The 26,705-nt window shown below is 45.5% G+C and overlaps 1 protein-coding gene across 1 annotated transcript in view; it reads left to right on the top strand.

The window, feature by feature from the left end:
- LOC144710374 (ATP synthase subunit B) overlaps positions 1-25,953 on the top strand; it is a 48,068-nt gene extending 22,115 nt beyond the window's left edge. Inside the window, exons 9-14 of the mRNA XM_078584115.1 lie at positions 2,841-2,933; positions 24,021-24,085; positions 25,124-25,136; positions 25,268-25,348; positions 25,415-25,523; positions 25,609-25,953. Coding sequence (XP_078440241.1) covers positions 2,841-2,933; positions 24,021-24,085; positions 25,124-25,136; positions 25,268-25,348; positions 25,415-25,523; positions 25,609-25,718 — 471 coding nt within the window. The 3' untranslated portion in view covers positions 25,719-25,953. The remainder of the gene's footprint in view (positions 1-2,840; positions 2,934-24,020; positions 24,086-25,123; positions 25,137-25,267; positions 25,349-25,414; positions 25,524-25,608) is intronic.
- The last annotated feature ends 752 nt before the right edge of the window (positions 25,954-26,705 follow it).

Raw genomic sequence — 26,705 nt, forward strand, 5'->3', positions numbered from 1 at the left:
CATATGGTGGAGCAATAAAGGGCCAAACACAGTCTCAATTGGACCGGTTCCTATATTCGGTTGAGTTGTTAAAAAGATATCCAATGGCTGATGTGAGCTCACTCCCTAGGCGTTTGACAGGCCATTCCCAATTGTGTGGCATACACAAGGGGGACCAGGTCGGGTTACTTATTGTAAAATGGATAGATCTTGGTTGAAGAAACAGAGTTTCAAGGAAGAAGTGAAGGAATTGTGGTCATTTCGCCAGGTGCAATTGACAGACACAAGATTGGCTATAAACTGAGCACTTCGACCCCCAATTTTTTGCACCTCACGAGGAATTGAAGGAGAAGATCAAATCAAATTCTGCAGGTGCAAGGGGGGAGCTAAGAGTTCGTGGGGTCAAGGGCTGTAGGGGGGTTGCTGGGAACTATTTTAGTGGCTTCTCCAGGCAGGGAACACAAGTCCATGATAATGGAGTGGCCAAGGAGCCACCAGGGTGACTCAGGAGCCGCAGGTCACTTCATTGAGACCCTTCAACGTGGAACACAAGTCCATGATAATGGAGTGGCCGAGGAGCCACCAGGGTGACTCAGGAGCCGCAGGTCACTTCATTGAGACCCTTCAACGTGGAAGAAGTGAAAGAAGCCCTCAAGGGACTCAATGGAGGAGCAGCTCCGGGTCTTGACAGATTCCCTGTATTTTTCTTCAGCAAGTTTTTGGACATGACCAAAGCAGAAGATATGGACATGCTGAACTGATTTCAGCAGGGAAACTATGGACTGGAGTGTTTAGATTGCTTACATCTTTTTCTTCTACAAAAACGCCAGGGGGACATTGGATGGTGACTATACTCTTAAGGTCTGTGTTTACGAACTCCGGCAGCCCACGAAGCAGAAGCAGCCTATAAGCTGATAGGTTTCCCCAGATGCGTTGTTGGCATTATCGTCATGTTGCTATATTTCCTTTCCCTCTATGTTTCCTTTAAATAGCACAGCCCTCCTTTGAGGAGGGTGGACTGAATGTTTGGGGTTAAAGAGATAGTTGGTTTTCCCTTCCCTCTCGTCTCTTCTATATCCATGCTCCGTCTTCCTCCATGATCCCCGTCCTCGTGATCGTCTCTGCTTCACCGCATCTCCAGGCGGCTCATCCTCGGCCAATCCCTACCCCCTCTGCTCGGCCTCCTCTCCGATCCTTCCCGTTTCACCTCTCTACCCCGGGAATTTCTACCTTATCTCGTTCTCTACCCCCCCTTCTGATACGAGCCTAGATCCAGGTCTGTATCACAAGCCCACAGGATGCTCTGCCTTGAGGGGTGGAAAATGACCGAGAAGGCAGGCAACAAGTCGTGACTGAAAACCTTCTTCTCTATTGTCCTTCCCCCTTTCTCTGGGCCATTCCTCACCTCTCTCAATGTACGCAGATGATCTTCTCTGCAACGATGGCGGCTTTTCATACCTTCCAGTAGCGATGATCTTTCTATTTCCCTCATATCTTCTTTCTCTTTTCATCATCGTCTTATTCTCTCTCGGCCTCTTCCTTGAACGCTGAGCCATTGCTCGATCTTATGGGCATTGACGAAGTACTTGAGACAAGGATACGATTGTTCTTTGTTAATCCTGTGACAGAGTACTATCAGATGCATGATGGCTGGGATGGAGAGGGTCATCTTTTTCAGTTTAGAAAAGTGTACAATAAGCTAAGAGCGAGTACACTAGAAGAGGGGTTAATCACTATTTTGTGCAGGCACTTGTGGAATTATAGGGTTCCCTCAAAAGTGAAGATGTTTGGATGGTTACTTCTTGACGTGAGAAATATGGAAGCACATGTACCTGGATGCATCTGCAAAGTGTCCCTTGTGCACACAAGGCGAGGAGAATTGCTTTCATCTGTTCCTCCCATGTCTGTTGGCCCAGGCGATTTGGAGCTCACAGAAGCTCATCGTAGAGGACAAAAGCCAACAATGCATGCTGGGGATTGATGGGGAGAGTAGGCTGTGGGGGATGCTTGGTGTAGGGCAGTCCCCTCGCGATCTGTTGGGCATTGTGGCTGTACCGTAATGAAGTAGCCTTCAAGGGAGGGGTCACCACATTGGAACTCCCTTACATGATGTAGAGAGTTTTCTTTCTTACTGGTTTCGTAAGGAGTAAAGGGTGGGAAGAGTACCAGTTTGGTTAGTCATGTCTTTACTGCTCATATAATACTAATATGGTTTGTTCACCATTCACAGGGATATGTTGCAAACTTTTTCTCATTTATGGGTAATAATAAAGGTGACCTTTGTCTGGCCATGTCTAATTGACAATTATTGGGGATGTTCTTGAAATGCGGAAAGAAGGAATTTTCAACTTTTGTAAACTGCACAGAAGATCTTGTCTCCGCCTCTGACAATATCTGATGGACAGGTGTTGGCTGGCGGCCTTAAGAGTATTCTAGAAAGATATCTGAGATCTGGGGTTCTGACAATTATGAGGAAGTTGTTATAAAATGTTCTGATATGTCAGCTCAATGCCAAATGCTAGAAGACCTAGAATCCCATAATGTAATGGCCAAATTAAGTAAATGGGCTGCAGGAAAGAGTAAGCTCATTGAGGGCTTTTTACGAAAAAATTTTCGACTTCATTGTGACGACATAAGATAGTCATTCTTTGTATTTATAATTTTCTCTTTCTCATTCTGCTTGTCATTCCCCATATTCTGCCACTAAAATTGGGACTACTGCTATCAATTTTCTGTCAAATTATCATTTTCTTCTCAGGAAGAGATGTCTGGTTAAGTATTTTCTTAGTTTTCTTTAATTTAATTGGTTTGTGGTATTCAAGGAGGAATTCAATTGAACTGAATGACAAAACTTTATGTAGATTTTGCTTGAAGATGTAATGAGAGCGATGCATCTCAAATCTTTTGACTATCGAGTTCTTCATCTTCTTTTATACCAGCTGAATAATGAAAAGGTAACTTGATTCAATGCCCTGTGATTTATCATCTTATTTTTTAAAATTTTCAAGTTGTTTTCACCAAATATGGTATGTACCAAGATTGTGGAGCGAGAGAGGTAGTAGAAGATCCTGGACGAAGGATAGAGAAGGGCAAGAAGAGAGAAGCCCTTAGGGCGACAAGAAGAAAAGCCAAAAAAGGATAGATTTTTTCATTAATCCTAGGTCAATATATACAGGTAGGCCTTGTAACTGCTAGTTGGGCGTATCACGTGCTGTATGTCACGTGATACGCTCCAACGCCTCCCCACAATCTGGAGAATGAATATTATTTATGCCCAGCTTGGATGCAAATAATCATGCTGCAACTTAGTCAAGCTGATGGCGGACGTCGTCTAGGTCGTCGTCTGGTCAGCACTGAGTATGATGGCTCGGTACCGAGATAAGATAGTGGTATCGAACATCGACGGTGTCGTCGTCTGACGGATAATCCCTAATGGGTAGATGTAACTACGACGTGATGAAAGATGCATCCTATGTGTCATAGGTGCAGGCTCCGACTCGAGGGAGGCGCTGAGCTCTGAGCTTGGATGGGGTTGCCGAGTGCCGGCGGCGGTGGCCTCTCAAACCTCGTCGGAGCAACGGAATCAATCTGTAGGGCTCGCAAGTATCGGCGGCGGTGGCCTCTCAAACCCCGCGGGGTGTGGGATGGTCGGAGCGTCCTCTATGCGGTTGGAGCGACCCGTCGTGCACGGTCGGAGCAACTGTCTTGGTCAGTTGCTCTTCCCTGCGACCACGATCGGTGCGGCCGCTGCACGCCGCCCGTACGGGAATGAGGGGTTCTTTGAGGCTAGCAGTGACGCCACGGAACCCGCGGGGAGGAATTCCTCAACCCTGGCGGGTCTCTTTCTCTTCCGCTGTTGCCCCTGGCAACAGGCTGCGATTTCTTCCGGTTCGACTTAATTCCTCCTTGTCTCCTTCTTGTCTTCTTTAAGGTGAGCCCAAGAATACGATAAACAACTGCGTGATGAAATTCCTGGTCTAAAGAATTAGGGTGCCCCTTCTCTTCCCTTATAAAGGGGGAAGAGGTCAAATGGGCCCCTTTAGTGGGTCAACAAAACAAAATAAAGGGGCTTGGGTCCATTAGGGGACCCTTATATATTGGCCTCCCCATTACACAATAGAACGGGGAAATTTAAAACTTAAAAAGAAAAGGGGGAAAGGTGATGGCGAGGATGCCAACATCTCATCGGGAGTCAACCGAAGTCAAACGGAGTCAACCCACCACGGTCAACCGGAGTCAACCCTAAAGCCGACACGCCACAACCGCCAACTTGCACGTCTCCACCCGCGCACGCCTCTACGCGCGTCATGACACGACGCCAAAGGCAGATCCACAACTGCCCTTTGGCGTGACACGGCGCACGTCTTTATTTTCTCGTCTTTACTTTCTCGTCAATTTCTCTTTCCTCCAAGGCCTATATAAAGGCCATTGTTTTCAAGAAACTCTTAGGCAGTCATTAATTCAAGAATTGAGTTTTGTTAACTCTTCTTGGAGGACTGCCCAGCCTCCCCTATCCTTCTTAACCCTAGCCGTCGTCGCCGCCGTCGCCGCCGTCGCCGCCGTCGCCGCCGCCGTCGCCGCCGTCGCCGCCGCCAGCGCCGCCTCGCGGCGTCGGCCACACATCTCTATTCTCTCTCTCTTTCTCTCTCTTGTCCGCCCGCGCCTTGGCCACCCAGGCAGCCCCGACCAGGCCGCCCAGGCAGCCCCGCCAAGACCGCCCAGGCAGCCCCGACCAGGCCGCCCAGGCAGCCCTGCCCAGGCCGCCCAGGCCGCCCAAGGCCGCGCTCAGGAGGCCCCTGCCCGGGCGCCGTCTGGCGCGAGCCGCGGCGTCGGGTGCGCTCCGCCACACTCCGCGCTCTCCGCGCGCGCGCCGACGCTCCGCGCGCGCTGCTCCGCGCGCTCCGTGCGCTCCGCGCACCCTTTGCACGCTTCACGCGCGCGGGTGTTCGCCCACGCTTGACTCTGCGCCCACGACAACTGCACTCAACCAGGGCCGTTCAACGCCCGGAACGTCCAGCCTCGTCCTCGTCCAGTGGGTCGCTCAACGCCTGGATTCGCCCAGCTTCGTCATGATCAGAATTGCCCGCGACCTCTTCACGCACTACGGTGCCGAGGTACTCCTGAACTCTTTGGTGTCGACGTGTTCTCCGTTCAGTGTCTTCTCGAGAAGTTTCTACCGCCGTCAGATTTAGATTTGGTTTGGATCTTCTACTCATCCTCCCTCATTCTTGAGAGTTTCCTCGCAACACGAATTCGGGTATTGATTTCGGTGCTTAGACATCGTCGCGGTGGGGGAAGACAGTACTCCCGCCCTCGAAAAGGTCGGAGCTGCACCACCAGATTTTCATTGGTTTTAAATCCGAATCCGGCCGTGAATTTCTGTGGACTGTTTTATCCCTCACACATCCATCCTACCCTTAGTCCGTTTATCCTGTCGTCCTGCCCTTCCTCGCCTTCCCCGTAGTCGTCCTACGTCAAAAGGACTAGAGGTCCCTTCCCATGACGATGAAAACGGGCATAGACGGGATTCGTCGCAGTACGACGAAAACAGAACGAGGAATACGAAGAAACACTAACGACTAAGAAACAACGAAAATCAAAAGGCGATAATGAGCATCTTCACCTGGTCTTCGATGACGGTGGTGGGCGGCGCAGACAGCGTCGTCAATGATCCTTGATGGCGTGCGCCATCACAAGCCTTTAGTCAACAGATCCGCCCATTGGTGCTCTGTAGGCAGATAATTGATCGTAAATGTCTGCTGATCCAGATGCTGTTTGATGAAGTGTCAATGTAGCTCCATATGCCTGGTTCGTTCATGTTTGACAGGATCATGGGTCAGACTATTTGCAGACTTGTTGTCACGGAATATTGTAGCTGGTTGGTCAAGGGACAAATTCAATTCTTGAAGGAGATTCCGAATCCAAAGTATCTCACATATGCCCTTAACGAGAGCACGAAATTCTGCTTCCGTACTGGAAAGATAGATGACTTTTTGCTTCTTGCTTCTTGCTTCGCAAAGTAACAAGGTTACCACATGGAAAAGAGCAATATCCAGTAGTAGATTTCCGATAACCTGCAAGCCAGCAAAATCAGCGTCAGTGTATACTTCAAGAAGTGGTGGCTTACGTCGCTGGAAAGTCAGTCCAAGCCCAATGGTGCCCTTGATATAACATAGTACTCTATGAGCAGCCTGCAAATGAGATATTTTAGGGCATGTCATAAATTGACCAAGTACATTAACAGTGTAGGAGATATCCGGTCCAGTATGAGCTAAATATATAAGTTTGCCCACAAGTCTTTGATAAGAAGAATATGAGTGTCAGGTTCGGCAGCTTCATAAGTAAGCTTTAGATTTACCTCCATAGGAGTTGATAAAGGTCTACACTGCAGATGGTCGGTCTCATTGAGGAAATTATAAATATATTTTTGTTGGGACAAAATGATACCATACGGAGTATAGGCTACCTCAATGCCTTAGAAGTAAGAGGTCCTAAATTTTTTATTTCAAAATTCGCTTTAAGATGTTGACTTAAAGTTGCAATACCACTGGAATAATAATGTTATCTACGTATACAATAAGGAGAACGATCTTGCCAGAGAGACTATGGCAGTAGAATAGGATATGATTACCATCACATTGACTATAGCTGAGATCAGTCATAGCCTTGGTAAAATTGGCAAACCAGGCACGGGAAGATTATTTCAGACCATAGAGAGCCTTGTGAAGACGACAAACTTGTCCAGAGGGTTGATCATATCCTGGAGGTGGTTTCATGTACACTTCCTCCTGTAGGTCACCATGCAGAAATGCATTTTTTACATCATATTGAGTCAATTGCCAGTCATAACACTATAATACGCTTAGTGTTCATTTTGGCTGCAGAAGCAAAGTTTTCCTTGTAATCAATTCCATACTGTTGGGCATATCCTTGAGCAACCAGCCTTGCTTTGTACCGTTCAAGTGTACCACTGGCTTTGTACTTTATTGTGTACACCCATCGGAAGCCTATAGCTCGTTTCCCTGCTGGTAAGGAAGTGAGTTCCCAAGTGTTATTTGCATGAAGAGTCTCCATCTTGGCATCCATAGGTTTACATCACTGGGGATGAGCCAAAGCATCAGAATGAGACTTGGGAATAGTCACTTGTTGGAGGTCCATCAGAAACGTCTTATGAGTTGGTGTAACATTCTGATAGGTCAGAAGGTAACTTTTTTTTTTGAAAGAGGGTCAGAAGGTAACTTAACTGAAATGGTGTGGTATGACAGAGTTGGGTACCTTCCCGAATTGACTTAGGTGTGTCAAGGCCAATGGCTGATTCATTTGACGTAGAACTAGAACCATGGAGGTGTTGTTGTTGATCTCCAGTGTTAGGTCTACTCCGCTGGCAAGTATAAAAAAAAAGCTCGAGAGGGAGTCATGTGATCAGTGGCTCCCAAGTCATGGATCCATACATCAGACCGATTAGACAATGCTCTGGCTAGAGAATAGCATAAAGAGTTACCTGAGTAAGGGACGTCAATCCAAAAATGTCATTTGTAGACTTCAAGAGATTCGTGAGTTGAAGGAGTTCCTCCCTACTAAGATTAAAGTTTTGTTCGAGAGATCTAGTCTCCTTTGGTTCAGTCACTTTGAGTCCGTCACTTGCCGAGATAACGTTATGGCTTTTGCTCACTTGGTTTGTTGCACAGGCAGGGCGACCACAATGACTGCATTTTCCAACACTTCTCCATTGTGTGGCGTGAACGACCACAATGACTGCACCACAGATGATCCTTGTCATCTCCTCGAGGGGGTTCGGGCTGACATCCACCTTGATTACTAGGTCCAGACTGTGATTGTTTTCTCTGATGTGTCTTGGATCCTGTGCGAGATGATTGGACAGCACATGCAATACTCTCAGCAAACGCCTGGTTATCCCCGAGTTAACTTTCTTCTTTGCACACTTGAATCACCGTATATTTAAAATTCAGCTTATTTTCTCGGTTGAATAATTGTGCACAGATAGATTCAAACTACGGTCGTAGAACCCTTGAGATAACGATAAATCCGATCTCGGAGGATATAGCCATGATGTACTGAGTTGCTAGTAGGGGGCCGATAAAAATCTATTTCTTTCCATAATGTCTGAAGTTCATTATCATAGGCTAAAGCAGTCCGATTTTCTTGCATAAGTCGCATTGAGCGTTTCATCTTCCTGCATTGAGTAGTGTTTCTGCACATGATCCCATACATGTTTGACTGTGTCAAAGTGTAATGTTGACTCAGATCAGGAGACACAGAGTCTAACATCCAGGTAAGTAAAACATCTTCCTCGCAATGCCATTTCTAATAAGATTTATCAGATTCTGCCTGTGAGATCTCTGTTAGATGATAGAGTTGCCCACAAGGTCTGAATATAACTTTAATGTACTTCGTCCATTGATATAAATTGTGTCTCATAAATAGGTTACGGTGCGCAGTAACCGGGAGATGGGTGTACCATCTCTCTCCTAGATGAAGCTGTCCCCACTAGGACCAGCATTCATTTCATATTTGGCTTCGCCTTTGGCCATATAGTTCAAGTGCTATGACTGAGATGAGCAGAAATAGTAACAACAGATTAAGCTGGAGATTGGAACGTCACACCTGATTATTCTTGTTGATGAGCAGAAAGTCGAAGGGTGTCATCGTCCAACCCAGCCCAGAAGAAGAAACACAGGTTAGGGTGTCATCGTCGTTGTTGGTCAACTAGTCGTCAATTTCCACTCGTCGTCATCCACTCATAGTCGTCAATGTCCACTCGTCATCGTCAACTTGTAGTCGTCAATGTGTCTCGTCGTCATCAACTCGTATCGTCAACGTGTCGCATCGTCGTCCAAATCCCAAATTAGGTCGCCAATGAGATCGCAATCAGCTTCGTCTCTGACCGAGCTTCGTCCAACGGTAAGTTGCCGGAGAAAGACTCAGAGAGGAGCTTCATCCAACTGTAAGTTGTCGGGGATACTCTCATCTCCATCCAGAGATTCAGCTTCAGCTCCTTCCGACTGTAAGTTGTCGGATGTCCGTTTGTGCTCAGTAAAGCTTTGATACCATGCCAAGATCGTGGAGTGAGAGAGGCAGTAGAACATCCTTGACGAAGGACGGAGAAGGGATAGACAAAAAGAAGAGCCAAAAAAGGGTAGATTTTTCCATTAATCCTAGGTCAATATATACAGGTAAGCCTTGTAACTGTTGGGAAATAGGTGGTGTGGCCTATTAGGTCCACTAGACCTTAGCCCACTAAGGGTTCCCTCTCTTAATCCCACATTGATAAATCTCTAATACTCTTTCTCTCTCAGCCCTATATAAGGGCATGTATCCCTTCTTTTCTAAGTAACAAAGTTCTATCTATTTTATCTTCTTCAACAGTAACGGCTAGTTGGGCATATCACATGCTGTATGCCACGTGATATGCTCTGGCAGTATGTTATTAAATGCATGGGAAAATTTTTCATTCCATTTCCTCATAGAAATAATTTGGTCACCCTGTGATGTATTTCTTACTATCCTCTAATAGTATCTTATGATTCCCTGTAACATTATGCGGGTCATATGTTATAAGGCCATTTGGACATCTCCTTCTCAGATGACTCTCTGGCCCAATTAGACACATTGTCATTGTAGAACTCGGGTTCACCTGCTCTTGTTGAAGCAATGGCCCTCTTCCTGCAAAGAAGTTTTAGGAAAGAAAGAGAATAACAATAGCATGGAAGAGTAAAAACGGAAGATTGATTCATTTATTTTTACATGAAGGATTGAGATGTCCTTTCAATTGCATTAGATGGGGCTGAAGAGGGCCTGTTATGACCAATAGAACTAATCCAGGGGTTGAGGGTATGAATAAAATTATGAGCATTTTCAAAGTAAAACTGAAAAAGACAAACATCAAGGCAAACCTTTATATTGCAGCACTTCCCCCTATGATGGGTTGTGTAGGATATGGTTACCAAGATTAGAGTGGAGAAAGTGTTGCTGAGATTTCTTGAGGCCTTTGTTCATTTAGATATAACTGGGATAGAAGGTGGCACATGCAGGCCCTTAATAATAGTAGATGGTATCATGGCTGAGTCTATAAATAGAGGAAGGCTGCCTTAATGACACCTTTTTTTATTCTTGAGTTTGGCAGGAATATCCAGGAGGGAGCAGAGATACTCTGATTAGGGCGGTGGGAGACACTTATGCAGTGGGATCCCCAGGACAACAACACCAATCTGGTCTCATCCACATCGGATGTGTATCTCAATCTATATCTCTCACTTTCCAATTGTCTTGGTGACTATCGTTCTTGATTCTGGGCTGTCTGGATATAATCTGATCTCAAGGCTTTGATCCATTTTTCTAAGCTGTCGGTTTTCCTGGCTGGCGGAGGACATCCATATCAGATGTATCAGAGCAGATCGATTCTTGGCTATCCAAGGAAATGGAACAAGATAAAAAGGACATCAGCTCTTCTTGGAATTTCAACAAAGAACCACAAGCATAATGGAGTATCTTATGGAGCAAATAGTGACCATCACTCTTGAGCTAAACAAGTTGAGAAAGTCAAATTCACCGACTCCATTGACTGTACCTAACGTACAACCTCGACATGATCTGTGGGAAGAAGAGCTGCTTGAAATAAGGTTAGAAAAAAATTCCCATTGTAAAAGAGGAAATTTACCCTTTAATCCAGGATAAAAATGCAGATGGATGGACTAAAGGTGCTTAACAATTTTTTTGGTTACGTCCAATGCCCAACCATGAGAAATTGCATTGGTGTTGTTATTCCTAGAAGAATTCGAGTGAGATTGGTTTATTATTCAGAGAAAGAAGGCGGTTGTACAAATTAGCAATATTTGAAGGACCATTTTGCAGGCAGATACAGTATTTTTTCTTACAGTTTATGTGAAGCTTTTCTTGAGATCTGACCGGCAGGTTATGTAGCTGAATTCTGTGCTCAATTTGAAAAGTTGATCACTCAAATGCCCAAATAGTCAATTGGTGTTCTGAGGAGAAAAATAATGCCAAGAGTGGCTCCCTCCCAAAATATGGTTTCCACTAGCCATTTGCTGATATTTCCACAAGCATCCAATGCCATGCCGGCACCACCCATCCAGTGAAATTGATATTACGTCACAGATCGACTGAATAGCCATGGCAACCTCAAAATGACTGAGATGATATTCCAACAACATGAATACAAATCAATTTGCTTTGGAGCATCACTGCCACAAGGATCTGAAGCCTACTATGGTATGGGAAGCTGACCAAAATGTCCAACCATGTGACAAAGAACAAGACTATTTGCAGCCGGAGAGATCCCATTTATGGAGGTTTGGCATTCACACACAGATTCCTTTTCACTTTTCTCAGTTGTCTTCTCCGAACAGGTTGGTCAAATTATGGGAGAGTAATAAGCTATAGTCAGAAGCTCAAAGATTCTCCAGGCATGACTTTTCTTCACATTGTTCCTATGTAGGTGGTCCCAGATCCTCGTGGCTGTTTTCAAGTAAAGATACTTTCTGAACTGGTCTCCCACCATGCTGCCTAGCAATTGCGCATGTAAACCAGCATCCTATTTCCAGGATCTATATTTTGGACTATGTGGATCTACCTCCTCCTTGAGATGATGAACTAATCCTTTACTTTCAAGGATCAATTCGACATTCTGGCTCCAATCCAGCAGATTGAACTGATTAAACTTCACAACGTTGGGAATGGCTGGAAAAATTACCTGACTTGCTATACCCCATTCTTCTCCATCCAACTTTGGACTTGTAAGGCTTGGGATTTCCTCTATGTTTGCCGCACCCTTGAGTTTCCTGTGGTCCTGGTTTGTCGTTTCCTCCAAAGGTACTTTCTCTAACTTGGTTGTCAGTGCTTCTCGCTCCAAGAGTTGCCAAGTTGTAGGTCACCACCTGCTGGATCCAATGTTGGGCAAACGATTGAACGCCCAGGGAGCTCTGATACCATGTGAGACTCCAGCAACAGCGACCCTAGCAGTATGTTATGGTTAGAGGGATGAGGGGTCAAACAATAAACTAGAAAAATCCAAAATAGAATGTGAGCAGTCTCCCCGTACTTTAGAGGGTTACAAGTGGGCCCGACTCTCATTGGTTTCATTAATGTACAAAGAAATGAGGCGCAAAAAAGAAATAAAGACAAGGGTAAAAAAAAAGGAAAGATGAAAAAATTATGAGAGGAAATATAATAAAGGAGTAGAAATGGTTGTTTCTGACATGATGTATACAGTGGGTGGAAGCAAATAAACTTCTTGTTATGATGTTGTGTGTGTCTTTCCAAAATGTCCTAGTCTTCGTTCAGGTACACCATTCTGTTGAGTGGTATGTGGGCATGACGTTTTAAAGATATAAGGCCATGTGAGTTACAGAAACCTGTATGGTACGAGTTGAGAAATTCCCTGCCATTATCAGAGCAAAATCGTTTAATCAAGATACCATACTAGTGTTTGATCATAGCAGTGAATTCTCCAACAATGGTGGGAACATCTGATTTATGCTTCATCAAGTGAATCCATGTAAATCAACTGACATCATTTGTAAGTATTTGGAACCAGTAGAAACCATGTAAATCATTAAATGGAGCTGGGCCTCATACATCACAGTGGAGTAGTTGAAAAACATAAGTGGCAGACTTTTGAATCAGATAAAGGATAGGTGGTTCGTTTATGTTTTGTCAAGTGATACACTGGGCTGACAAAAATATCCATACATAGGCCCTGGCAAACATCAGGAAAATAATTTATTAACAACTGAAAAGGGGGATGTCCAAGCTGCTGATGAAGAAGCCAGACTTGGTCTTCTTTAGCCGATGGGGTCCTAGACGTAAGAACCTACCCTGCCATCGACGCAATACTGGACTTGCCTGGTTGAGGAGAACAGATGTAGTACAAGCCATCCTGTATCCTAGCTAGCCCATGCTTCAGTCCCAGAACCGTGTCACAAAGAGAGGCATTCACCCCGTCAAAGATTAGCTTATATGAGGAAAGTTGGGCTAATCTTTGAACCGAGATAAGATCGACACATTAGTTAGGGATGTAACACATTAGTAAGAGTGCCAAGAGGTTCTAGTTCGATACTAACCCCACCAGCCACAGTAAGAAGGGTACCATCAGCAATTTGAACCGTCTTATTTTTGTGGTATATTTCATAATTTTTGATAACTGGTTTCAAAGGGCTCATATGGTCAGTTGTCCCTCAATCCAGAATCCAGGAAGCATATTTTGGAAAGGAGGGACTTTAATTGAAAAACAGTGGTGCTTGCTTGAGTGTGCGAGTGAAGTAGAGCCAACAATCTGATATACTTCCGCGATCGGGAAGATCAGAATACCCTGCCTCCAGGCAGATTGCAAGTGCAAACTCCCAGATTTACGCGTCCAATATCACGAATCCAGAATTCAAGAGGTGTAGAAGAGTAGAAACATTCACGGAAGAACAATGTAGAACAGAACAGAAAAGAAAATAAGGGAATCGGCGATTTCCCTCCCTCTGGATCCGGGACTCTCCCGCTTTCCAGCCCGATCGTGTAACTAACTTTTCAAGATGCCTCCTTCCCCTCTTTGGCGCTTTATTTATAGCCTTTGTATGGGACTACCTCTTACTGAGTTGACCTGCGGCGCTTTGACCTCTGATACGTACGCGGTAGAGTCGTACCACAATCTCAGTGGCCTTGAGTTAGTTCTGAAGTTGACATGTTTCTGATCGTAAGGCAGCCTGCTCAGTTTGTTGTAGGGTGCTACCGACCAGATAACGAATACGAAACTGGATGTCGGATAACGACATCGGAAGTTGTTTTGTCTCGTTTTCGTTCGTTATCTATAATTTCATATTCGATATCCGTTATCTGTTATCCTATAACGATAATGGATAACGGAATTTTTTCGTACGTTACCAGTTATCGTACCCGCTATCCGGGAGCATTTCTCAATTTTGGAGATTCTTCTGTTTCGATATCCAATATCGTGAACAGATATTGAATATCGAATAATATTACTTTTATAACATATTAATATTTGTTATTATAGAATACTAGTATCAGCATATCGAATCAGAGTATATATCTCTCTATCGCGAAAGAGAAAGAGATCGGGAGAACGAGCGACAGTTAGACAGACAGACGAGCGGGAGGGAGGGAGGGAGGGAGAGAAAGGGAGAGAGAGAGAGAGTGAGAGAGAGTGAGGGAGTGAGAGAGAGGGAGAGAATGAGTGAGAGTGTGAGAGAGAGAGAAAGTGAGAGAGAGAGAGAGTGAGTGAGAGAGGGAGTGAGAGAGAGAGAGAGAGAATGAGTGAGAGTGTGAGAGAGAGAGAAAGTGAGAGAGAGAGAGTGAGTGAGAGAGGGAGTGAGAGAGAGAAAGATAGAGAATGAGTGAGAGTGTGTGAGAGAGAGAGAGTGAGTGAGAAAGAGAGTGAGAGAGAGAGAGAGAGTGAGAGAGAGAGAGTGAGTGAGAGAGAGAGAGAGTGAGTGAGAGTGAGAGAGAGAGAGAGAGACAGACAAACTGAGAGAGAGGGAGAGATAACGCGAGAGAGAGAGAAAGAGGGAGAGAGAGAGAGAGGCTTAACGTCATCGGTTGTCGAAAAATTTATCATTTTCCAATCGATATCGTTATCTACCTTAACGATATCAGTATCCGATATTGTTATCTGCTTAATGGTATCTGTTATCGTTATCTTTTTTCTACTCTAAACCGTTATCCGTTGTCGATATCCGTTTTCGTTATCAGACACGTTTTGGACTTTTCCAGATAATAGATATCGTGATATCCGATAACGAATATCTTTTTTTTTTTTTGAACTATAACAAGGGATGAACACCCAACGAATCGGTGAACCTCCCATCAGGACCTTACAGGCCCTTTACCCGCCTTTCAGTCATCTTCAAAACCTCCCGTCGCTCGCGGGGACCATGCTGCCTTAAGTCCTTCTGCTTCATGTATAGCTCCATCGGTAGAAGCCCTTCTTCCTCTGAACAACACCTCGTTTCTATGCAACTAAATGGCCCTCAACACAGCTAGTGTTCGGCCCCCTTCCTTGTTTCCTCTTCCCTCATAATTATGCGCCGAATCCCAAAAAGCTTGTTCAGATGTCACCTTCATCCTTAAGAGTAGCTGGCTGGCCCAAACCGTCCGAGCAAAGGAGCATTCAAAGAAAAGATGGTTGCAATCTTCTACCCCATTCAAACACTGCACGCATTGCGACGAAGTATCTGGGTATAACCTTTTGCGAAGGACTCCTGTCATTAATCTTTTTCTTGCTAGCAACCACCCAAAAAACCTCACCTTCAATGTGACTTTTTGGCGCCATATGAACCTGCATGCGCTGGCTAATGCCATGCCTTCCTCTTGCCCCTCGCGGATCATCATATAAGCCTTCTGGACCGAGAAGGGGCCATTTGTCCATGCCCAACTGTCTCGTTCTCCATCTTCTGGTCGTAGCTGAAGAAGGGATTGTTGCATATCTATGAACTCAAACACTTGCTGGTCGGATAAGGCCCCATGTATGATTGGGTTCCACGCGCCCTCCCAGCAGTTGGCATTTTGATCTTGGTCAAGTGCATACAGTTGAGGGAATATCTCACTAAGGTTGCCCCGTGGTGACCATGCTTCTTTCCAATATTGGAATGTCGTCCCGTCACCTAACTTGGCCGGAAAAAACCTTGCACTCTAGGAAAAACCTGTCTCAGCCCTTGCCAGAATGGCAATGCTCCATGATATATATCTGCCTTTCTGTCCCAATTCAGTCCCTTACCATAGATGTCACGCAATAAATTGATAACAGATATCGGATACGGATATTGTTAGTAACACCCTAGTTTGTTGTTCAGGATGTTGCTTGCTCTCAGTCTGTTACTTTTGCATATATGTTTATCAGCCCAAGCAGGCCTTCCATGGAGCTTCCATCATGTCTCTTTAATATGGCGGCGTTTATGGCGATGGGTACACCATAACTGATTATTGTGATCGCCTCTGTCCCGTCGTAGATGCTTCGTCTGAGCTGGAAGTTCTGTGCTGGTAGGTGGGTGAGTGGCGTGAGCAGGTCGTGTCAGCCCATTAGAGTGCTGGGGTGTTTTGACATGACAAGCAGAATTATGAACAGTGGTATGGTCAGCTGTCCCACCAAGATGACCTTCTTTCTGAATCTGAGCCACCATATCTTCAAAATTCAGTTTATGCTCCCATTGAACAGTTGTGCTGGGGCATTTTCAAATTCTGATCGAAGTCCTTTCAGGTACCTATAAACTCGATCACAGAGGACATACTGTCAATCAACAGAGTTATCTGTCAGTGGGGATAAAAGTCATTTTTTTTCCATAAGGTCTGCTACTCATTTGCATAGTCCAAGGCAGTGTGGTCCCCTCGAAGTAGAGTCACTGTCTGATCGACAAGATCAGCAATCTGTGGTTCGTCCTCCTGCATCGTGTCGTTGCTGAGCATGAAACTCAATCTGTGGATCGACAAGATCCCATATTTCCTTGACCAAGTCATAAACAGAGTATGAATCAGATAGGGTGTGGCATTGCCCTGAGCTTTGTGAGCTAGGAAGTGTAGCGTTTGCCTATTGATTCCTAGGAGCCTCTGTGTGGTGTTGTATTGGCTGATTTGTGGTTAGTTCCTTGATTTAGAAACTGCAGCCTTCCTCATGAAAACTATAGTACTTGTTTCATTATGGAACTATTTATTTTCTCTGGTATTGTACTTCCCAAACTCACGTCTTTTCTATGAATTTATAATTTCTACTGATTGAGTTGTGTCGTGTGATGAATAAGGCTCATTTCTGGGCAGTACCCTTTATCTCCTTGGAGGAGTCTCATTCCTCTATATACGAAGTCTGAAATATTTGATTCATCTTTTAGAGTGAAGCCTATGGTCAGCATTGCAGATTTGGTTGATTGTCTTCAGATGCATGAACTCACTTCAGTAGATTGTGTTTCATTAAATCTAGCCTTGGATGTAAGAACAATGAGAGATATCTTTGGGTTCCTTGACCAGGTGAGACGTCATATATATGTATCTGTTAAGATACTGGTAAAACTTCTCACCATATAGGTGATAGATAAAGATCTGAGGGACGTAATCAATATAAACTGATGAAAATACTCTCAATAAAGACAATGTGATAGATCCGCGATGCGAAATCAAATAGAGAGATCGATCTGGACTCTTTCTTCAACAGGAAAGATATAATGTTCCACCAGATCCGAGTGTTCCAAGAACAACGAAATGAGAGACCACTGTTGTGTGAGAAACCAAACACCAAAGCCAGATAGAATGGGAAAACTCCCTGGAAGGAAGAAGAAGCTGTCGTCCGGATCAGCCTCAACAGCTTGTGCGAGGAGGATCTCCTGCCACACTGAGATTCTCGTAACTAATTTCTTGATGCCCGCCAATGGCTCCCCCCTTTCCTTTATATAGGCCATCCCGTGTTTTATTTAAAAGCCCGCACGTGTCGCCTCAACTCGCACGTGCGATCAAAGCTTGATGTCTCCTTTTGCTTTGATATGTCCTCTCTCATGACTTATCAGTAGTCTGTGTTCAGTTGCCCCTAGGTATTATCATGTAGGTGTGAATGATGTCAAAATATCCATGTTTGAAGAATTAGGATGTCCTAGCTCATTTCTCTTTTTCCATCTCAAAATGGACTTAAAGGGTGAATATTTAATTCCAGGGTTCGGTCAGGTCTTCTACTCCAGGCTTCGGATGAGGATCCTTATCCCTCAAAAGAGTGGCCAAAATATTCCTGCTTCCCTTGAAGAAACATGAAGGAAGTTTGGAAAGATGATTCATGTGCCGTGAAAAGCTCTGACACAATGTTGCAATGGTGTCTTTATTCTTTAAGTTCTTCTCTAGCTGTGGAATGGTGTGGCTTCTGCCATGACACCATGGAGTAGACAAGCAAATGGGGATAAAAAGAGAAAGTAAGGGCATAGAAAAATCGATGGGGAAAATATTCCTATTCTCGAAGGTTTAGTGGCCCTCTTCAACTAATTACTGATTGTGGGACCCAGAACAGGCTATATGACAAATAGGTCTAACCAAATGATCTTTTAGTGCAAAGAAAATATGACATTTTTAGGAATAAAATTCAAGAGATAAATTGCATACTCCATTTGTCTTAAATTTAAGTTCATGTGACTGTTTTAAAAAGGATGAAGATGGAAGATGGGAGGAAATGGGGAGACCTGAATGCCAATTGTTATAATCTTGGTTATTACTGTTGATCTGAGTATTACATGTCTTTATTTTCTCTCTCTTGTTAGCCCATTAAGGGCCCTCTCTAGTCAGCCCATTAGGGCTTCCTATAAAACCCTGTAATCTCTTTCATTTGCTATCAAGAATTGTTCTTTTCTTGTTTACATGGTATCAGAGCCCTAACCCTAACCCTAATCTGGGTTTCCTGGGCTCGACCTTGCGCTCCGATCTTCGGTGGTTCTCACGACCGCCTGATCTCGCGCTCCGGTCTCTCGCCGTCTCGCTCCGGGCCTCCCAGGCGCTCGCTGTTCTGACATCCGCTGTCCCAGCGTCTTCTGCTCCGGCGCCCGCCGTCCCGGCCCGCGCCGCCTCGGCTCGCGCCCTCCTGGCTCGCGCCGCCCGGCTCGCGCCGCCCCGGCTCGCACCGCCCGGCTCGCGCCCTCGGCTCGCGCCGCCCCGGCTCGCGCCGCCCCGGCTCGCGCCGCCCCGGCTCGCGCCGCCCCGGCTCGCGCCGCCCCGGCTCGCGCCGCCCGGCTCGCGCGCCGCCCGGCTCGCGCCGCCCGGCTCGCGCCGCCCGGCTCGCGCCGCCCGGCTCGCGCCGCCCGGCTCGCGCCGCCCGGCTCGCGTCGCCCGGCGACCGGCGTCAGCGCTCGCCGTCCAGCGGCGTCGTCCGGCGCCCGCCATCAGCGACCGCCGTCCAGCTCCCGCCGTCCAGCGCCCGCCGTCCCGGCGCCAGCGTCAGCGCCCGGCGTCCGGCACCCGGCGTCCGGCACCCGCCGTCCTGGCTCCCACCGTCCTGGCTCCGCCGTCCGGCGCCAGCGTCTCGGCGCTGCAGTCCCGCTCGTCGTTCGGCGCCTGACTGTGGTCTACTCTGCTTTCATCATGGCGAACCCGGTTGAAGCCCAGACCTCTACTGTTACGCCAGACTCGGCGCGGTATCTCGCCACATGCATCTGGGGTGCCTCTCGAGCCGGGGTGGTCGTCCTCCTCTGGACCATCCTCTTTGCCTCGGATGCCTCCGGATGGTATGTTTACTGGATTCAATCTCCTGCAATGGCGCCAGATGCGTCAGATAACTTTAAAGAGGCGTCTTATCGCCATCTTCTAGAAGACGGACCTTCCGGACCGATCCCAAGTATTATGACTGGCTGGGCGTTGAGGGGGTAGTTCATCGTTGGCTCTTGGACAGTATTTCACCTAGTGTTAAAGGTGAATTCATGCCTCTAGAGTCGGCTCGGGCGGTCTGGGCAGCAGCACTTGAGAGCCACTCCCAGAAGCACAACATTGCGACTCTGTGCAATTGGTACAGCGGGCCGCTAACCTGCGTCAAGGGGACCGGTCTATCATGGAGTATAGTACGGAGCTCATTTCGTTGTGGAATGAAATTGACTACTACATGCCGCCCGAACCCCATTCGGTGGACCGCCAATATACTCTTCAACTTCGGGTTTTCCAGTTTCTTATGGGACTGAACCGAATATGAAGTTATGCGGGCTCAGCTTATTCATCGGAGACTGGTCCTACCTTCAAGGATGCGCTCCACAGTGTGCGGGTTGAAGAATCCCGCTTTCAGCAGGCCCAGAACTTCGGCCCGGCACTTGTAGCTCATTCCTCTTCGTGCACGCCCATCGTCGACTCCGCCACCCGGCTCTTTGCCACGTGGTCCGGCGGCTCGGACGGAGGATTCTCCAAAGGTGATCCTTCGCTGTTTTGCAATTACTGCAAGAAGCGAGGTCACTCTAAGAGGCGTGCTACAAGCTTCAACGGAAGCGCGCAACCGAGCAACCTTGCTGCAGCCGCCTCGTCCGTGCCCCCCCCCGGGTCAAGTGCCTATGCTGTACGGTCTTCTCCCGACTAGTGCCTCGCCCGCTAGCTTCACTCCGGAAGAGATGGAGCGTCTACACCGCTTGCTTGATCCTCCAGTCATGGGCTTATGCTCCTTGGCCCACGCAGGTATGTCCACCAGTCTTCCCACATCTACATCCCCTCCTGGCCATTCTTTTCCTCTTCCACTTGGCTTCTTGATTCCGGTGCCACCGCCCACATGACCCCAAATCCTCGAGCCTTTCAAACTTATGCACCGTTCTGGCTCCTCCAAAGTTAAAACAGCCTCCGGCGATCTTCTCACCGTGGCGGGTATTGGTCGTGTGGCCCTTTCCTCTTCTATGCATCTATCTAAAGTTCTTCATGTTCCTCGCCTTACTCATCATCTTCTCTCCCTATCTAGCCTTGTTCGCGACTTGAAACAAGACCTTACCTTCTCTCCTAATACATGTTTTTATCGTGATAAGGTGTCGGGGAGGATGATTTCCATTGCTAAGGAGCATGAGGGGCTCTATCTTGTTCGTCCTTGTTCGAGTTCTCTTGCTTTTGCTGCTGCGGCAGTTTCCCTTCGGCTTCCACGGCGTTTGTGGCTTCTTCATCGACGTCTCGGCCATCCTTCTTTTGCTACTCTTTATCGTCTCTTTCCTAAACTCTTTCAAGGCCATTCTGTGGACCGTTTTGTTTGTACTGCTTGTCGAATTGCCAAACATCATCGTACCACGTATCCTATCTCGTCTTCTCATTCTTCGACCCCATTATCCCTTATTCACACCCATGTGTGGGGGCCTTCCCCTATTCATAGTACTTCCGGTTCTCGGTGGTTATGCATCTTTATTGACGACGCTACTCGATTCACGTGGGCATATTTCTTGAAGAACAAATCGGAGATATCTCGTGTCATTCCTCAATTTTACTCCCTTATCCAAACTCAATTCTCTATATCCATTCGTCGCTTCCGCTCCGACAATGCTAAAGACTACGTTAATACCACGTTAAGCAACTTCTTCCAAGACAAAGGCATTATCCATGAAACTTCTTGTCCCTATACACCACAGCAAAATGGCGTTGCCGAAAGAAAATTCCGTCACATCTTTGAAATGACTCGGAGCCTTCTCTTCCATATGCATGTGCCCAAGTATTTTTGGGGGGAAGCCGTCTCCACCGCCATCCATCTTCTTAATCGCCTTCCATCTTGAGTGCTTGACTACTCCACTCCCATTGACCGTCTTCAGCATTCCTTTCCAACTCTCTCTCTCCGAACTCATCTTACTCCTCGTGTATTTGGATGTGTATGCTATGCGCCCAACCACCAACTTGGTCGTGATAAACTGGATCCCGTGCTATCAAGTGTGTGTTTGTTGGCTATTCTTCCACCCAAAAAGGCTATTTATGCTATCATCCACCCTCTAAATCGGTTCGTCGTCACCAAAGATGCCACGTTTGATGAATTGCTTCCTACTATTCCTCCTCTCCTGAACCCTCATCGTCCCCATCTCCCTCCGATCCACTCGAATTCCTCATCCTCGTCCCTCGTCCCTCTTCACCGGCCCCGCCCGACGTGTCTCCGCCTGTTGCTCCTCCAGAAATTGTGCCTCCCGACCCGCCTCCGGCCGCCGTCTCAGTCCCTCCTGTGGAGCCTCCTCCAGTATCTGCTCCTGCGCTCGACCCTTCTGCTGCACCTTCTTCGATTCCTCCGCTCCCTATCCGTCGCTGCCCGCCTGAAAAACGCTATGGTATTACCCTTGCTCGTCGCAAGCCTCGGCTTCCTTCTTCGTCTCCTGCTGCCCCGTCTACCTCAACCTCCTCCCCTCCTGCCACCTCCTCATTAGCCGTGCTGCCCTCTTCCCGTTCCTCTCCCCTCTATCCGTTGGCGGAATTTATCTCCTCTCATCGCCTCTCACCCTCTTATCATGCCCTTCTCACCTCCCTTGATGCCACTTCCCTTCCCAAGACGGTGGACATTGCCCTTTCATTTCCGCATTGGCGTCAGGCCATGGCGGAAGAACTTCAAGCTCTTGCTCACAATGAAACGTGGGATCTGGTTCCTCTACCGGCCGGGAAGCATCTCGTGGGTAGCCGTTGGGTGTATGCTGTGAAGCATAATTCTGACGGTTCTATTGAGCGCCACAAAGCCCGGGTTGTGGCACAAGGGTTCACTCAGAAACATGGCATTGATTATCAGGAGACCTTTGCTCCCGTCGCCAAGCTGAATACTGTGCGGATCTTATTGGCCCTTGTTGCGGATCGGGGCTGAATTTTGTAACAATATGATGTGAAGAATGCTTTTCTGCATGGAGAGTTGACTGAGGAGATCTACATGGCATTACCTCCTGGCTACACTTCCTTAGTGCCATCGTCTCCGCAGTCTGTTGTCTGTCGCCTAAAGAAAGCATTATATGGCTTGAAGCAATCTCCTCGTGCCTGGTTTGGTCGTTTCACGACGGCCATGCAGCGTCGTGGATACCGTCAGTGTAATGGTGATCACACCCTTTTCTACCGCCATTCCACGTCAGGGGGAGTCGCTATTCTTCTTGTGTACGTGGATGACATCATTATTGCGGGTGATGATACGACGACCATTACTGAGCTGGCTATGTATCTCTCGTCGGAATTTGCTATTCGCCATCTTGGCCCGTTGAGGTACTTTCTTGGCATAGAGGTGGCCTATTCTTCCAGCGGGATCTTTATTTGTCAGAGAAAGTATACGGTGGACCTTCTCTGTGAGCTTGGAAAGGAGGACGCCAAGCCTACTTCGACACCGATTGATGCGAACCATCGACTTGGTGCCGATGCGGATGAGGAGCTTACTGAGCCTGGCCCATATAGAAGACTTGTGGGAAAACTGCTTTATCTCACCCACACTCGCCCGGACATTGCATATTCAGTGGGTGTTCTGAGTCAGTTCACGCAGACTCCTCGCATGAGCCATTTTCATGCTGCTCATCGTCTCCTCCGTTTCCTGAAGGGCACCATTGGCCGTGGATTATTGTTTAACGCCATACCGGCCTGCGTCTTGAAGTCTACACCGATGCAGATTATGCCGGCTCTGTGGTTGATCGTCGGTCCACATCTGGGTATTGCACCTTCTTGGGCGGCAATCTGATTACTTGGAGGAGCAAGAAGCAGAAAGTGGTCTCTCGATCGAGTGCTGAAGCGGAGTTCCGTGCCCTTGCGCATGGTCTGTGTGAAGCACTTTGGATTACCCAGCTTCTTCGTGAGCTACGGTGTCCAGTTCCCTCTCCTGTCCAGCTGTTCTGCGACAACAAATCGGCGATTAGCATTGCTCATGACCCCATTCAGCATGATCGTACAAAGCACATCGAGATCGATCGCCATTTCATCAAAGAGAAGCTTGAATCGGGAGATTTTTGCACGCCTTATGTTCCGTCCGCTGAACAGCTTGCAGATATCTTCACCAAAGGGCTTCATGCCCCTAGGTTTGAGGAGCTCTGTTCCAAGCTGGGTGTGGATAACATCCACGCTCCAGCTTGAGGGGGAGTGTTGATCTGAGTATTACATGTCTTTATTTTCTCTCTCTTGTTAGCCCATTAAGGGCCCTCTCTAGTCAGCCCATTAGGGCTTCCTATAAAACCCTGTAATCTCTTTCATTTGCTATCAAGAATTGTTCTTTTCTTGTTTACAATTACAACCGGGGAAACCGAGGATTTATGTGAGCAGATAGAGATTGGTTAAGCTAGAGACAGAGAAAAAAAGGCGTATTACATGTCTCCTTTTCTTCAAGACTGGATTCCCATTTACCTTAATTATAGCAGGTATTTATAGAGAATAAAAAAATAAATCGTAATTAGATAAGTCCGATGTATTGACTGTATATCAAATATTTTTGTTCTTAATTGAAGGTTTTTTCCTTCCAATCAGAATATCATCATAAAGTATTAGACCTAATAATACATGAATGAAATTAACCCCTGCGATCTTTAAAAGAATTAGCATTATTTATGTTTCAACAATGTCAAATTTGCAAGTACTGAGGTAACACTCACACCCTCTGAAAGGTCAATGAGCTGCACATGGAATTCCTATCGGTCTCAGAGCTTTTGGTTGAGATATCAGACGATCTGTGAGTTTTTCTATTCAATAATTCGCTCTTTATATCAGATATATTTTTTGCGCACTTTTTCACCTCGCTTTTTGGCTACCTCTAGTGAATTAATGAATTATTTTGATGAGCTATTTTGTGCCAAAATGTGTAACTTTTTAAAACTATACAATCTTTAAAGGAATATGCAGTCAATATCTTTAGTTTCTGTCCATTAGTTTCCTTGCTTGGTTCGACACAAATTTGTTGAAGTTCAGCGCAATGAAAATTTTCCTTAAGTGAAAAAAGGGCATCAAAACTGATAATCTTCCAAGGAACAAAAAACAATAAATTTAAGTAGCAAAAACAAGAAGAAAGAGGAGGGAGAGAAAAGGGAAGAGTTTGGTCTATGGACATAGGTGTAATGATCTTGATGAAGATCCAAGATCATTACGTTAAATATCAACTCAAAATCCAAGAAACTTTTCAAATGAGGTAATTCAAAATCCAAGAAGAGGAATGACTTCAACAGAGATACTCAGAATCACTCGATAGGGGAAGAAATGAGATTAAGAAACAGTCACGGTTGGGAAGAGTTCGAATCGAGACTCCTCCAGTACACAAGTGCCAGTGGCTCTCCCTGCTCCCTCCCAGTCACATACACGACTTCGTACTCCAGAAGATGACCCTCTCTGTCCAGCGTTGCTTGGACTTATTTATAGCTTGAGCTTGCCCACCTTGAATCTAGTTAAAATTTTAATGTGCCAGGGTGTGTGCACATTTGTCATTTGTCTTGTTCCTCTTATGATATGTTTGGGCCAGAGTCATATCACGAGGCCCATATAATTGGGCTTTTTCTAACGTAGCACAAATAAGAAGGTGAAGTGAAGCATGAAAAGAAAAGGGGAGTTGTATGGTGAGATTGGGATCCTGACCTGTGTATGGAAGGATATAATGCTAAGGGGATATGCTAAATTTTTTTCATCCCAATGTGATAATAGAAATTACTATTTGTTATTATGTTTCATGTCTCAACGGTTACAAAATTATTGAGAAATGACAAGCTATTGGGTGCCCCAGCTATGATTATGAGGTAATTTTTCTATTTCATTCAATTATTTTTGATTTCTCGACGATAAAAATTTTCCTCTCCATTCATCAATAAGTTTTAGTATCTCCGTCTGATTAGTCTGCTGAGTTTCCCATGAATTATGCCTCTTGCAGGAAGATGTGATTGAAAATAACTTCAATATTTTGAGGATGTTCGTTAGATTATATGGTCCTCAGACGGCACCTCCTCAGTTGGTGAGCATTGCTCATTGTTCCAGATCATAAAATTATTTCCTAAAAAAAATATTTCAATTGTTTCAGGCAAAGCGCGTTACCCAAATTGAGGAGAAATATCAATACCTCTTAAAGGAGCTGAGTCCAGACCTATCATTTAACTATCAGAGAAGATGTGAAGAAGCAACGTTAGAAGGTCACTACGTTCCCTGTTTATTTAATTTATATGCTTGAATGCTTCTATTTTTTGCTTACTATTCACCTGGATTGTGTTATTTTAGGGGGAAATAAATCAGGATATTCCTTTGGAACGTGGAATATACCTTCTGTTGTCACAGATGAGGATCACTACCGATCCAAGTTTAAGAGCATGCATGTTTTATCTGATTGATTCAAGTACTGGTCTTCAGTTTATTTTTTATCCAGGATGTCGCTAAGGTGACAGCTTGTTATGCAGTAAAGCTTTCGATCCATGTAGATGCATGTTGAGCTGTAATTTTATTAGACATCATTGACATGGTTTCATTATTTGTAATGAATGAGGGGTCAGCCATAATAGCTTTTCAAAAACTGTGGTATATGTTGCACCAATGTAAATTTGGTTATAATTTCTTTCCTTCTGTCCTGATTAACTGTGTTAGATAAAGTAGCATTCAAGGAATGCTAATCGCTTTATTAGAAAGAAAGATCCCTGTACTAGGCTCAGTGTGAGATTATGTTACTGTTAATGAAATCTCATCAGGACACAATTAAAACTAAAAAGATTCGAGAGCAATCACAACATAAAAGACTAAAAAACGAATAAAAATAGAGGGAATCTGTAATAAGATTTATGTTTTGTCCCGAGTTAATATTATATAATGTGCAGTAGATGTTTTCAATAACATTCATTTCATTAAGCTGGATGGCTGGCATATGAAATGCAAACTCATTCAGTTGTGATGGGCTAAGAATCAGATATCCAATGTCATAGCTCCATATGGGGAAACCTCAAGTAAATTCAATTAGTTTCTGCTGAATTTTCCTAAATTTGAACTTCTTCAGAATATAATATATATATAAATAAATATATACATGAAAATTTATACTCTGATTATTTTTTCATGACACCTAGGTATTTTGTCAATAATAATATATGTTGATCAAGAAACTAAAATTTCTACTGACAAAATGGATAGGAGTAAATTTATAGTCTTTTTCCTATTTTAAATATCTAATTTATCCTCAACATTAAAAACATTGTGAATAATCTGCTGAAACAAAAATTAATTTTCTAGCATCATCCTAAAGGTTATACAGATGGTCATATGATTTATGAAACTAGATGTACAATGTCACGTGAATAAATAATCAAAACCCTCACATTTTGATACATATT

This window comes from Wolffia australiana, chromosome 12, assembly GCF_029677425.1.
Source record: "Wolffia australiana isolate 7733 chromosome 12, ASM2967742v1".
Taxonomy (NCBI): Eukaryota; Viridiplantae; Streptophyta; class Magnoliopsida; order Alismatales; family Araceae; genus Wolffia; species Wolffia australiana.